Below are 12,837 nucleotides of genomic sequence, written 5' to 3'. Positions count from 1 at the left end.
GATAACCTCTTCAAACCTAGCCTAGCCCTCCATTGTTCAACTACTTCCCACCTTGGATCCTATCAAAATATCTATACCCAAATCTTTTAACCTTAAACTAGCCTAGCCTTCCATTGTCTGTCACCTCCAGGTAGACTTCAGCTATTTCCTACCCTTAATACTATTGCTGGAGTCTGACCTCAGTCCCCTCAAGATCCTCCTTAGACTCCTCAGAAACCTCTCCAAACCCCACCCCCTCTAGACCACCCCTAGATCCCTCCCACAGCCTTTCTGTATATAAGATCCATCTTGCCTCCATGAAGGTGCTCAGATTCAATTTGGAGGAGATTTGGTCTGGTGAGCTTGTCAGCACAAGAGTCATAAATACTTAGGCTCCTTAAAAGTCATTATGGTGAATCTTTAATAAACTTTTTTTTAATTTTGGCTGAGAGAAGACTTAAGTCAAATTCATTTGGCAGGACCTGGTGTGTTGGTATTTTGGGGTCCTGAGCGCCCCTAAGCCCCAAACCTCAACAAGACTTGGCAACTGTTTACAAATGAGAGGTAAGAGACAGTGATGAGTTGGTGATAGCATGGTTGTGAACTTTTGTGAATGGAAGAATGATTATGTCCTCCACCGAAAGAGGAAAGTTCACAAGAGTTAAGGGTTTTGAGGAAAAGATAATGAGCATCATCACTAGAAAGGGCTTATTTGGAAAGATGGGAAAATGAGACAAAAGTGGTCAACAAAGTATTTTAAGGAGATCAAATTTCATAGAAATATGAAGTGACTTAACCTAAAACACCTAGAAAAAATGAGTGCAAAAAACAAAAACAAATCGAATTTTTTTGGCCACTTTTTCTCTAATCACCAGGAAATTCTTCCTTCAAAGTTTGGACATTCACAAATGAAGATATCCAGGAAAGGCTCCTTTCTAATGTTTCCTAGTCTTTGTGAGGGACAGGATTAGGATTAGCCCACTGAAGAAAGTATTCCCTGATAGTTCCTGAATCTCTCTGGTGGAATGACTAATTTAAAACCTTGATTAAGTCAAGCAGACCAAATGCCCCAAGGGCGGGGGGTGGGGTGGGGGAGGAAAGATGTTTTTTTTAGTTTGAAAGAATTGATGGAGATTTTTGTTGTTGTTGGAAGAGGGCAAGAGGGATTGTGAAGATTTGGCCCTGTGATTTTTTCAGTGTAAACTCCCAGTTAGGCAACTCTCTCTTATCAATGCAGATTTGAAACTCTTCTGAAACTTGGAGTCTTAGAAAAGTGTTGGGGGGGCAGGGAGAGCTGAGAAATTAAGTGATTTATCTAGTCTCACACAACTTGCATGTGTGAGGCAAAATTTTAAACCAGGTTTTCCTAACTCAGCCAGTGAGGCTGGCTCTCAATTAACACAGAATTTAGTAAATATTCAGAAGACTGGTGTAGTCTTTCTTTGTTGGTCAGGCACTCCTCCAGCCTCCCCAAATGAGAATAAAGCACCTGAACATAACTACTGCATTCATACATTTAAAATAGCAAGTGTTCATTTGCATGTGTGCACTGGTCTGGAGTGGGATTTCAAAACCCTGGAACCACATTCAAACAGCAGGCTTTGAACACAGAGCCCGGGATAAATCCAAGAAGGAAGAAATCTGTCTCCTAGTCACCAGGCACCTGGATTTGTAAACTTCCTTTTCCAATTATTCATTTATGTATTAGCAATTTACCTTTTTGTTTTTGGTAACAATTAACAAAACAAATTCTAGGACATGCTGATAATACAGGTAAGGATGATGGAAGCTTCAAGATAGTTATGTAAATGCAAAATGATTTTCAGGATTAGAAATAACATTCCCACTTTGGTGATGGGTCTGATGACAAGATTCCAAATCATATGGGCAAAAGTGAAGAATGCAATCATTACAATTATTTATTGTTATATAGGACACTGAATATACTTAATGAGTCCGGGCATGGCTGTTTTTTTTTTAAATTTATGTTAGATTAATCACTAAAACTAATACTATTTTTTGTGGATGTTGCTGCCCCCCTCCCATCCTCACAAATTGCTGTTATTTGGATACTTAAAATACCTTCCTAAAGTTAAAAGCAACTCTTATACTCTAGTTATTGTTTTGATTGAGCTTCTCATTTTATCAGTGTAGAAATCTCCTAATGAAGCATAACCTTTAAGAAAGTCAATTAGTATTCACTGTACCACTTAAAGGGTTTCCAAGGGCACTTAGAGGGTAGGTGACTTGCCCACAGTCACACAGCCAGTAAGTATCAGGGGCAGGTCTTCCTAATTCCAAGACCAACTCTTAATCCACTATGCCACATTGTCTTTCTACACTAACTATAAAAAATTTAAATGTGTGTTTTTAAATCCCTGAACAACTTAATTTAGTCAGCAAACATTATGATAGGACAAACTCAATATGTTGGTAACTGTCATTGATGACACCCATTCTATCCTCATTTAACATACACAAAAGGACTTTAAGGGAAACCCTGGTTCTAAAACCACAGCAGCCATAAGCTCAAGATGAACATGCTTACAAAATAACTCATGGAAAAAAAATACTCCAGTGGAAACCTAATAAAGCAATAAGGCACAACGGGCATAGGCACAATTTGGCCAGGGCCCCAAATCAAGCCTGTTCAGTGACCCATTCATACTGTGAACAATCCCCTTTGCTTTCTACCACATTAAGAGAGAAATGTGGTCAAAGCAAGGACTAGCAGCCAACACCTCCTTTGGTGTTTTAGTCTCTAGTCCTGACTTCAGGCAAGGTTTAATGTTTATGCCCTAGTTTTCACAACCAGAGGTAGAGTTGCTAATAACGAATACTTTAACCCAATTTTTTTTGGTCACATGTTAAGGATATTCATTCACTTCTGGGGTCTCAGGTTCTAATAACAACTGAAAACACAATTATAGAACTATAGAACCATAACACTTGAAACCACAAGTAATAATTAGGCCCCAGACCTGTTGGGATGAAAAAAAAAATCTTTCTTTTCACTTGATGTTTGACTATATTTTGTCACCTATTTTATACTGCCTAAAATTGAACCATTAAACTCCCAGTGTATAGCTCATATTTATTTTACAAAGCATTTTTGATGCACTTTGTCCATGATATAGGAAATAAAAGGTGATTTCTAACATTTCAGAGAGCTGGAAGTAATATACCAGAGGGAGGTACTGAATTTGATGCCATATATATAAAGAGGGTTTATTTCCAGTGATCAGTGGGTGAGTGCATGTTTTATGCCACTCTATAGAGTGATTTCAAGCCTTGGAGGAACCCCCAATAACCATCTCCTCATCTCTTGGAGGTGGCATGGGAAGAGGGAGGGAAGAAGCCTCATGGCCTGCCTTGTGGAGTCAGATAGTACAGTTATATGGCAAAGGTCTTTCAGAGAACAGTCCTCCCCAGATCACATGTGCTGGGCCAACTGCATTCAACAGTCTCAAGAGTTCTGCTATATTTACTTGCCAGCTGGTTTCACTCATTTTTCTTCATTTTTCATATTATGATTACAATAAATAATTAATCCACAGCTTTGTAACTTGCTGACAAGTATAAATGCAGCAGTGTCACTCAGAGACATTGTTAAAAAAAAAAGTTATGTGAAAAAGGTTTTGTTCTTTTTAAGCAGGCTAAATTATCAAGGTCATCAGTTAAAAATAAAAAATATAAAACCTTATCTTTAATTGCAGTGAGAGCAAGATCTAAAAGCTGAATAGAATCTTTTATCAATTAATCACTGTTTAGCTTTACATCGCTCTTTACAATTTACACAGTATTTGATCATAACCTCAGGAGCCAGAGAGCCCAAATATCATTATCTATCTTTTGCAGATGAGAAAACTGAGACTCAAAGAATTTAAATAACTCAGCCACAGGTATACATGAGTTGAAAATAAAACAAAATAAATTACCAGACACAAATCAATTTCTGATGATTTTCTTAGGCACATAAAATGCTTTTAGTCCTACTTTCAAAGGAGTCTATGAGTTTTGGCATACCATCAAAAACAGTGAAACTCACAGATTCACCAGTCACCTATTGATAACTATTTATTTCATACAAGCAAAGCAACTTAAAAAGACACAAGTTTGAGAAGTTCAAAGTAACAAGAAACTAAGAACAATGAATAAAGTGAACAAGAATGGTTCCGGGGCCTTCATCAAGTTTATAATATGCTATTTCCTTGTTCTTGTTTCAAGCCTCTCTGAACATCTGAGTTTAATAGTTATTCTATAAAACACATGCTAGTATCTAGAATAAGGTATCTTTCAGTTACCTATGCATTTCAATCTGTACTTTAATTGTGCCCTAGACTCACCATCCTCAAAGTACAGACTATCAATGGTCCCTTGATTATCAAGAATCTCCAAGTGGCTTATTTAAAATTTTAGGGTGAGATGTTCTGGTATTTGGTTGAAGCTCCTGTCTAGTCTAGGAAAGGAGAATAATGAATAGACCTTAGCCCTTGGGTATGAAGTCTTATGACTGTCTCAGCATTTACCGTTGCTTTAGAGGCCACTGTGGAAAAAAAAAGGACCATATTCATCCCTGGAAAGAAAGATTATTGCATTTGGAATCAGTAGGCCTGAGCTCTAGTCCTAGTGTTGCTAGTGACAAGTTTCATAACTTGAATAAGTTACTTCACATTGTTAGATCTTGGTTTTTCCATATGTAAAAGTAGTAGGTTGCGCTAGATCAGGGGCACAATTTTTTAACCTTTCATTGTGTCACAAATCCCTTTGACAGCCTAGTGAAGCCTGTGGATTCTTCATAATAATTTTTTTTTAATTTCTTAAATAAAACAGGGTTACAAAAAAGACAAATTGCCTTGAAATACCATTATCAAAATATCTTAAAAACCAATTACTAGACCACAACCTAAGAAATCCTTGGGTTAGAGGATGTCTAAAGTTCATTTCAGATTCAATGCCTATGATTCTAAGAGGGAGAACTATTTGCTCTGAGTTTTCTTTTGGAAATTCACAAATAATTGCCTGAAAGCACCAAGCATATAACACTGAACTTGGCTAAGAAGATATGCATTAGACCCATTTTGTTCTGGGCTCTTTATTCAGATGAAGGTGGCCACCCCTGAGAAAAGAGAAAAGGAAGCACTGAGAAAAGAGGCAGAATGGAAGGAATCACATCTGATGTTGATTGATGAGCAAATCAATGTCAGAAATTCCACCATCCTTTTCTTATCCTTCTTGCCAAGAGCCCAATAGTGTCTCCACCTGAATCTATATACTTCTTTTGCTTTCCCTCTCCTTAATGGGTCAAATAGCTGAGAGTTAAAGTGGGCCAAAGGGAGATGCCCCTAGAATTTCTTCTTCAGTGGCAGATAGGGGTTGGTGATATGTCAGCTAGGTATTCTTTCATCTAGAAATATTGGTGTAAGAATAATCTACTTGTTCTATCTGGGATAAATCAACTTATTTCAGATATAAATGTCCTTTCCCTCAAAGAAGATGAAATTAAGGAACCAAAAACATCCAAACTCTTTAAAAGTATTGCTATTTCCTGATTTGGTAAATAGACAAGTCCATCTGATCATGATCTTAATAGAACATCAAAAACCTAGATATCAGATGACTTAAGCAGAACATTAATAAGTTAGGTTAAGACTCCCCTGGTAGCTGCTTCCATCCCCTGTCTTAGCTAAAACATTCCTTGAGGACATTTCTAAATTAATGAAAGTCTACCGCTGGGATTAAAACCATTATCTATTATGCATAGATATGATGTTCCATGTGAAGTGATTTGGCATCCTGATATCACAGATAAAAATAATTCTAGTTTGGCAAGGGTGTAATGAAAAGATGGCAAGATTCAGGGTCAAGGGGTCTGGATAATCCTGACTATATCATTCACCAGGTGGGTGAATGGGTATCAGTTAGCTTAGAAGAGAGTAGACTAATTGATCTCTGAGGTCTCTTCCAGTTCTAAATCTTCATATCACTATTTCTGTGCAGATGTACAAACAGGTGGGCATTCTCAGAACTCAGGACATCTGCCTTTGAAATGTGCATTAGTGCACCTACACACATTCTGCCAGGTAGCCTACAAAGCAGGAGGAAGCTGGAGCCAGGTTCTCCTTGGACCTTTTACAGCAGCTACAAACATAAAAGTTTCATCCACTAAGAAAGTTACTGCTCTGACCTGAACAGGCTCAGGAGTGAGCTGGACAACATGCTGCATGCGCTCACTGTGATGATGCCTGGACTCCTCCTCATAGATCACGTCTCTCTCATGCTGGGGAAGGTTCAGGAAGCGGCGGATGGTGCACAGGTTTTCCCAGAGGGTGCGGTTTTCTGGACTTGGGTTTTCCTTCCAGCGGAGTAGTTCACACAGCCAGCCCTAGAAAGAGAAAGTCACAGGGTTAACTTACAAAGGGTAGACAGATCAGACATGTTCTTGATCTCAAAAGAAATGCACATAGGCTCTACTCAGGCATTTCTAACTAAGTTCTTCCCCTCTATCTGTTTAGATAATTAATATTATACTCTGAGCTCTCTGAAAACCCCAAATCACAATTGCTTATTATACACCATGGGTCATTGTCTTAATTATTTTGCTACACATCCTACAGAATTTCAGTTTAAAGTTAACTGGAAAAAAATAGCAAAAAGACTATATTAACCCAAAATAATAATAATAATAATAAAAGACACTCAAAAAATACCCATGGTGAACTACAGTTCAAAAAATGCATCAAAATTATCCAGTCGACCTTTCAACCTTAGGAAAGGGACAGAAAACCAAATCTGTACTTCAAAAGGGCAAGTTATGAAAAATAGATACAACCAAATATAATACTAAGAGGAATGGAGTCTTCTTGTAACTACCAACAACACCATAAAATGAAAAATGGCACTTAAAAATGGACTAAAAGGCAAAATGTTTTCTCAGTAAATATATATTTTTTGATGCTCACAGTCTAGTTGTTAAGTGACTTCAGATCCAAGAGCTGCTTAAGTGGTATCTTTCTCTAAGGGTCATGACTACATGAAGAAGACCAAGATGGTTTCCTTCCCTACTTTGGTTGGGGTGTTCTCTGTCTATTGCAACTGCATGAGGAAGGAAGAGTGCAATGCAAATAATGATGGATTATATGAAAATAATAGAGAGGATGCTGTCAACATCGCTTACTGACTCATGTCAAAATATTTTACCTACTAGCTTTCTAGCCCATCATTTCCAAGCTATAGCTCTAATTTTTTTTTTTAAATCAAGAAGTGCCCTTGTTGGTCTTGCTTTTCCAAAGTAATAAAGCTTTAAAACAATTACCTTAGTACTCTTGAAGTTATATTAACTTTTTTTAAGAGAAAAAAAGAAGGAAAGAAAAAATCCATCCCATAACTTATAAGCCAATGAAAGCTCATGACATGCATTATAAAAACCCCATATAATATCATAAGCCGTTGTTTGTCTAACTCTCCACTGTGTCTTCTGCCTTTACCCAAAAAAAAGGCAAGATTTGATTATCTCCGCTGCATCAGCCAAGACAGCAACACCAGCTGTTCTCATTGTGCAGCCTCTTCCTCATGGCCTACATGTTAATAACCTGATCATTCCATTTTCTCCTTCAACTGCCGGCTGCAGCACAGCGAAGAGACAAAAACCCAGGCCCATCTGCAGCAGCTGTAGGCACTGAACTGTGAAGCCACTGGGGATTTATAAACTAATCTGTAACACAACACTGCCTTGTTTTTACAAGTGAGAGGCCACATTTGCGCAGACCTGATCTTTTCTTGCAGTAAACTGGGAGCTGAGGGTGGTGAGAGGGTGAAGAAGAATGAAAAGGAGATATCTGATCATCTACTTGGAATTTTTCACCCCCAAGTATTTTCATAGATATTTTGGCTAACCCCAAAGTCAGGTGATGGCTGGCTTTTCAAAAATGTTATATGCTTACTAGTATGTGTGTAGGTGCATATATTATACATATAATATATATTCACAGACAAAAATCTAAATTTGCATATGTGTCTATATACTCACATGTACATATATGCATAAGCATACATGCTGTACATATATGTGTATAACATATGTATGTATACATATACGTCAATAAAAATTTAGAACTCCAGAACTTTTGTCCCTTCTGAAAAAATCTCCTAATCCCAAAGTGTTTTCTCAGGGGCTTCTTTGTACAAAGGAAGGAATTTCTGAAATGAAAAATTAAACCATCTGTGGAAAAAATAAGCTCCTATTTCTCTATCTTTTCACAGAACTGAATAAGTCTCCAACTGAACTCTTTCAAATGTTTCAAACAGGTATGTTTAACATCTCCCAGGGGATGCTAGAGCATGAAGACCAATCATTTAACAGAAAATAAAAACAAAAACCTACATCTGTTAAAAGATGAAGTTCTGAAAGACCCAGACCTTAAGGAAGACAGCACCTGCTGTTCTGATTGAGGCATGAATTGCATTGTGGGAAGCCTCAGCTTGAAATGAGACAGGTGACAGCTGAGTGGTATCTCCACTTATGAAACTTGGAATGTCTCACACAACAGTCATTGCGGCATTTGATTTATATGCACTGCTATAATCTGCACTCATTACAATCACTTAGAACAACACTACAGGCCTCATTATGGACTGTGTGCTGTCTGCCATTAGTCTTTAAGAAGTATAGTGCTCAATTTGCCCAGCAACATGCAAGGTCCTGACCTTGAAGCTATTAGGGAGCAGATTAGACACAAGTGTGACCATGTGTGCAGACATAAGCAAACCAAATTAATTTCTGGCACAGGGCAGTATCAGACAAGACCCTGTCCTTAGGACACTGGAGAACTTTCTCAATTCCCGGATGGTACTAAGCTAATGGCATGTTTAGGAGAACCCAGTTTTGAAGGTGAAGCACATCCGTGGTATTTAGAGGGTTATTAATCTAGTTTCCCCACAAAGTATTTGCTTGGCTGATCAGATTAAGGGATCTAGCCTTCAACAGCACACCCCCACCACAGCAGGCCCCAAGAAATCTGTGATACTTCACAGCCTCAGACATATTGCACCATGTGTACCCAGCTGCTACAATAATTAGCTTATGAATGTATCAGCTGGTTCTGTGATTTTTATAAATAATAACTAACCTACAGAGCAGAAAGATTTTCATGAGCCTAATATTAGCGAGAGATTGCAAGGTGGTCCTAACTCTAACTTGTCATTCTACTAAATGCCCGATTTACAGTCCCATGTTTTATACTAGTGGGTCTCCCTTTGATGCCCCTTATAAATATTTATTCCATGTCTGAAACAGCAATTTATTTTTGTCAGTTTTCTTCATAATGATCATTATTTGTTTCCCCCAAATTCTGATGTACCCTTTTCACTCTGTGTATTCCTCTGTTTATCTTCAACCAATTTATCCATTCACCTCTTTTCTTATCCCTCCCTCCAGTTACTTATTCATATTGTCCCTCACCCCACTCATTTGAGATGCTTATCTGTCTTATACATAATGTCTATTATTAGCTGGCACAGTGGCTAAGACGGGGTGGGGGAAATGCCAATACTGTTGCTCTATAAAAAATAATACCTTTATAATAGTTTGTAAACCCCCATTAGAAGAAATGAAATCTCCTGGATTGGGTTGGAGATTTTTTCCCCTTTTTTTCATTTATATAATCTTTGCATGCCATCCAAGAAAGTTTTGCAGGATCAGGCAAAAAAAAAAGTGTAAATGTCAAATAAAACAGTGACAGATGACAGTATTCTCTATTGAATAGCACTGTTTCTGTCGTGCATGTTCAATGGGAACTCATGAATTATTAATAAACAAATCTCCTTTTTCTGTTAAAAATCTCAAGTAGTTTTTGTTGTTGTTGATCCCTGTGTGTTATGTAGCGCATTCCAGGAGAATTATTTTTCATGTCAGAAATGCTGATGCAGAAGTTCATCCAATGTCCAGTCTTGGCCAGTTTGATAGGCCTTTCACCAAAAGCATGGTTTGTGCAAATGTTTGCAATGCTCTCTTCTCTGCTTGAGTTACTTTTAAGTTATGGCCAAAGGTAAACTATATATGACATGTGGTCAAGTTAACTTTTTAATACTATGCTTCCTTTAGACAGGAAAATAAGTACACCTATGAGTGTTTAATAAATGTCTTATAATCAAAGCAGCATCCTAGCTTTTCAGTAGAAATACCAGATTCATAGGATAGTCATAGAACTGAAGAGATAAATGGAATCTTAGATCATCCAGTCAATGCCAAATCCTCTCCTCCCAATCCCACCATTTTACATAAGGAGAAAACTGAGATCCAGGGAGATTAAGAGATTTGTCCAAGATTGTACAAAAACAACATGGAAAGAGCACTAGGTATGGAGTCAGAGGGTCTGGGCTCAAATTCCACCTGTGCCGATTTAGGTAATCAATCACCAAGAATTTAAAAAATACCTACTGTGTGTCAGGTACTGTCTGGCATTATAGATACTAAGGAAAAGATGAAACAGTCTCTGCTGTCAAAAAGCTAATATTTTAATGTGATTGATGGCAAGTAGGAGGGAGGACTTAGTGAATACCTGAGAAATATGTACAAAGTCCTTTAGGGAAAGAAGATATGAGCATTTGAGGAACTCAGGAAAGGATTTTTAAAGAAGTCAGTGCTTGTGTTGAGTCTTTAAGGTAGAGTAAGGGATTCTAAAAGGCAGGGATAAAAACACAGCAGACACGGGGGATGGCCATTGGTTAAGCAAAGCGAAAGGAGTGTGTGAAGAACAGTGATAGATGTCCAGTTTATCTAGACTATAGAGAACAAAAAGGAAAATAATGTATAAAAGCTAGTAGGATGAGGGCAAATTGTGAAGGTGATTAATAGTCGAATAGTTGAGTTTACATTTTATCCTAGAGGCAATAGAGAGCCACAGGAATTTACTGAGCAATACTGGATTTATTGGGCAAGTCGTCAAAACTCTGTGGACCTCAGTTTCCTCTTTAAAATGAGTGGGTTACACTAGATTTTCTCCCAAGTCCCTTCCAGCTCTAAAATCTATGAAACACAGGGTCTAAGCAGTAGAACTAAGATTCCAACCCAGGTCTAAATCTAGTGTTCTTTCCATTACAACACGCTGAAACACTACCTCTAAAGACCCAGTTACCCTAGTGCATACCCAAAGCATACAAAGAGAAGCATAGCTGGCTTACTATACAGGAACACATATTAGGGGCTACCAAAGCTATCACAAATCTGAAATTTCACAAAAGCAATTAAAGGTCCTGCTCCACTTCTAGTTCTAACCTACATGGATTAATATATTCAATTGATAAGCAAATAATATTATTATATACCATTTTCACTGTTTCATCCCCTTAAATAAATATCTCCTATCCTCTGAAGAAAACAATGCAATCATACTTTCGAATACACATAGACTAGTACACATTTGTGTTATTAATGCTTGTTTGCAAGAGTATTCCACTCTATATAATCAAAGAATTCCTGAATGACACCATAGAAAGTTAATGCTCACAACTCAAATTGTATTTTAAATTTGCTAACAGAGTTTGTTATTTAAAAGAACTTACTATAATCCTGCCATAAAGCTAATAATTATTCTGCAAGTTATCTTTTACGTAAAGAAACAGTTTTATATATGTGTTTACCTAAAGTGAAATACTTAAATCTCACAATTCCCAAGCACTTCAAAAGTAAGGAATAGAAACTCTAGAGTGTGACCACAAGAAATTGACTTGAAAGTACCCGCCTGCCGCCCCTCCACCCCCAATTAGTTCTGATTATTAATGACACTGCATTGAAGTACTAGTGCTTAAATGTGATCATTTCTCATTTCCCTTAGGCTTCTTTTAATGTAGAAAAGTCTTTCCACTAGAACACTTTGTCAATATATAAATCTCTGAAAAAGTACTTCACTTTCTTTAGGAAAAAACATCAAATCCCAAAAAAGGAAGGCTAGTCACCAGAAGCACAGGTAAACCTTTTCCCCTAAGCCAAATATGAACTGCATCACATAACAAGCTGATGATTTAGAGATAGAGCTTTGTAATGGCTTCAAACCAAGTCAATTCCTGCTTCAGTCTTAGGTCTTGATTTTCTATGAGTATTAAGCTCCTTGAGGAAAAGGAAAGTTCACTGTGTATCTGTATCTCTAGGATTTAGCGCTGTAACTAAAACCTTTTTTTTTTTAACTTTTCCCTGATCAAGAACTATGATTCCCTTGGTGTGGCAAACTCCCTGAGAAGAAAACTGCTAATGAAGACCAGTAACTTCTATATTTTAGAGGCTGACAGGCAATGGGAGGGCATAGCTTACTGTAGATCACTCAGCCTCTGTAGGTTAGAGATGAATTAGAGACCTGACCTGAAATTCAGTTATTCTTGACTTTGAAGCTAATCAATCAACATTTGTTGAACACATATTATGTCTTTGGGCACTGTGAGAGGTGCTGGGAATATAAATGCAAAGAATAAAACAATCCCTACTCTGAAGGAACATAGATTCTAATGGGGCAGACAATAAGTGCATGTATAAACATATACAGAATAAATGTAAAGTGAATAAAAATAAATACATGTGCATAGATAATATACAAATGTACTATATATAACTACATTTTAGCTAATATATGTACATAAAGCTATATGTATATCATATATTTGCACATATGCACATATGTTGTTGTTTGCCCTTCATTCTCAAGGAAGACCATGACATCAGGAAGATGATTCCATGGCTTGCAAGTAAATTGGATTTAAATGATGGAGGCCTGTGCAAGGTCACTGCCTCACTTTCTCCTCCATAGCAATCTGGGTTCAGTAATAAGATATAGACCAGGACAACTGGAGATGGCCCCCATAGATGCA

General features: G+C 37.5%; 1 protein-coding gene across 1 annotated transcript in view; it reads right to left on the bottom strand.

Moving 5' to 3' along the window:
* SATB2 (SATB homeobox 2) overlaps window positions 1–12,837 on the bottom strand; it is a 232,445-nt gene that overhangs the window by 40,138 nt on the left and 179,470 nt on the right. The window contains exon 10 of the mRNA XM_069070136.1: window positions 6,167–6,364. Within this exon, the coding sequence (XP_068926237.1) occupies window positions 6,167–6,364 (198 nt within the window). The remainder of the gene's footprint in view (window positions 1–6,166; window positions 6,365–12,837) is intronic.

Source organism: Petaurus breviceps, unplaced genomic scaffold (genome assembly GCF_028583685.1).
Source record: "Petaurus breviceps papuanus isolate PSGF00001 unplaced genomic scaffold, PetGlider_PUasm1.0 90804, whole genome shotgun sequence".
NCBI lineage: Eukaryota > Metazoa > Chordata > Mammalia > Diprotodontia > Petauridae > Petaurus > Petaurus breviceps.
Note: the sequence above shows the minus strand (reverse complement) of the source record. Positions and strands in the feature narration are given on the sequence as shown.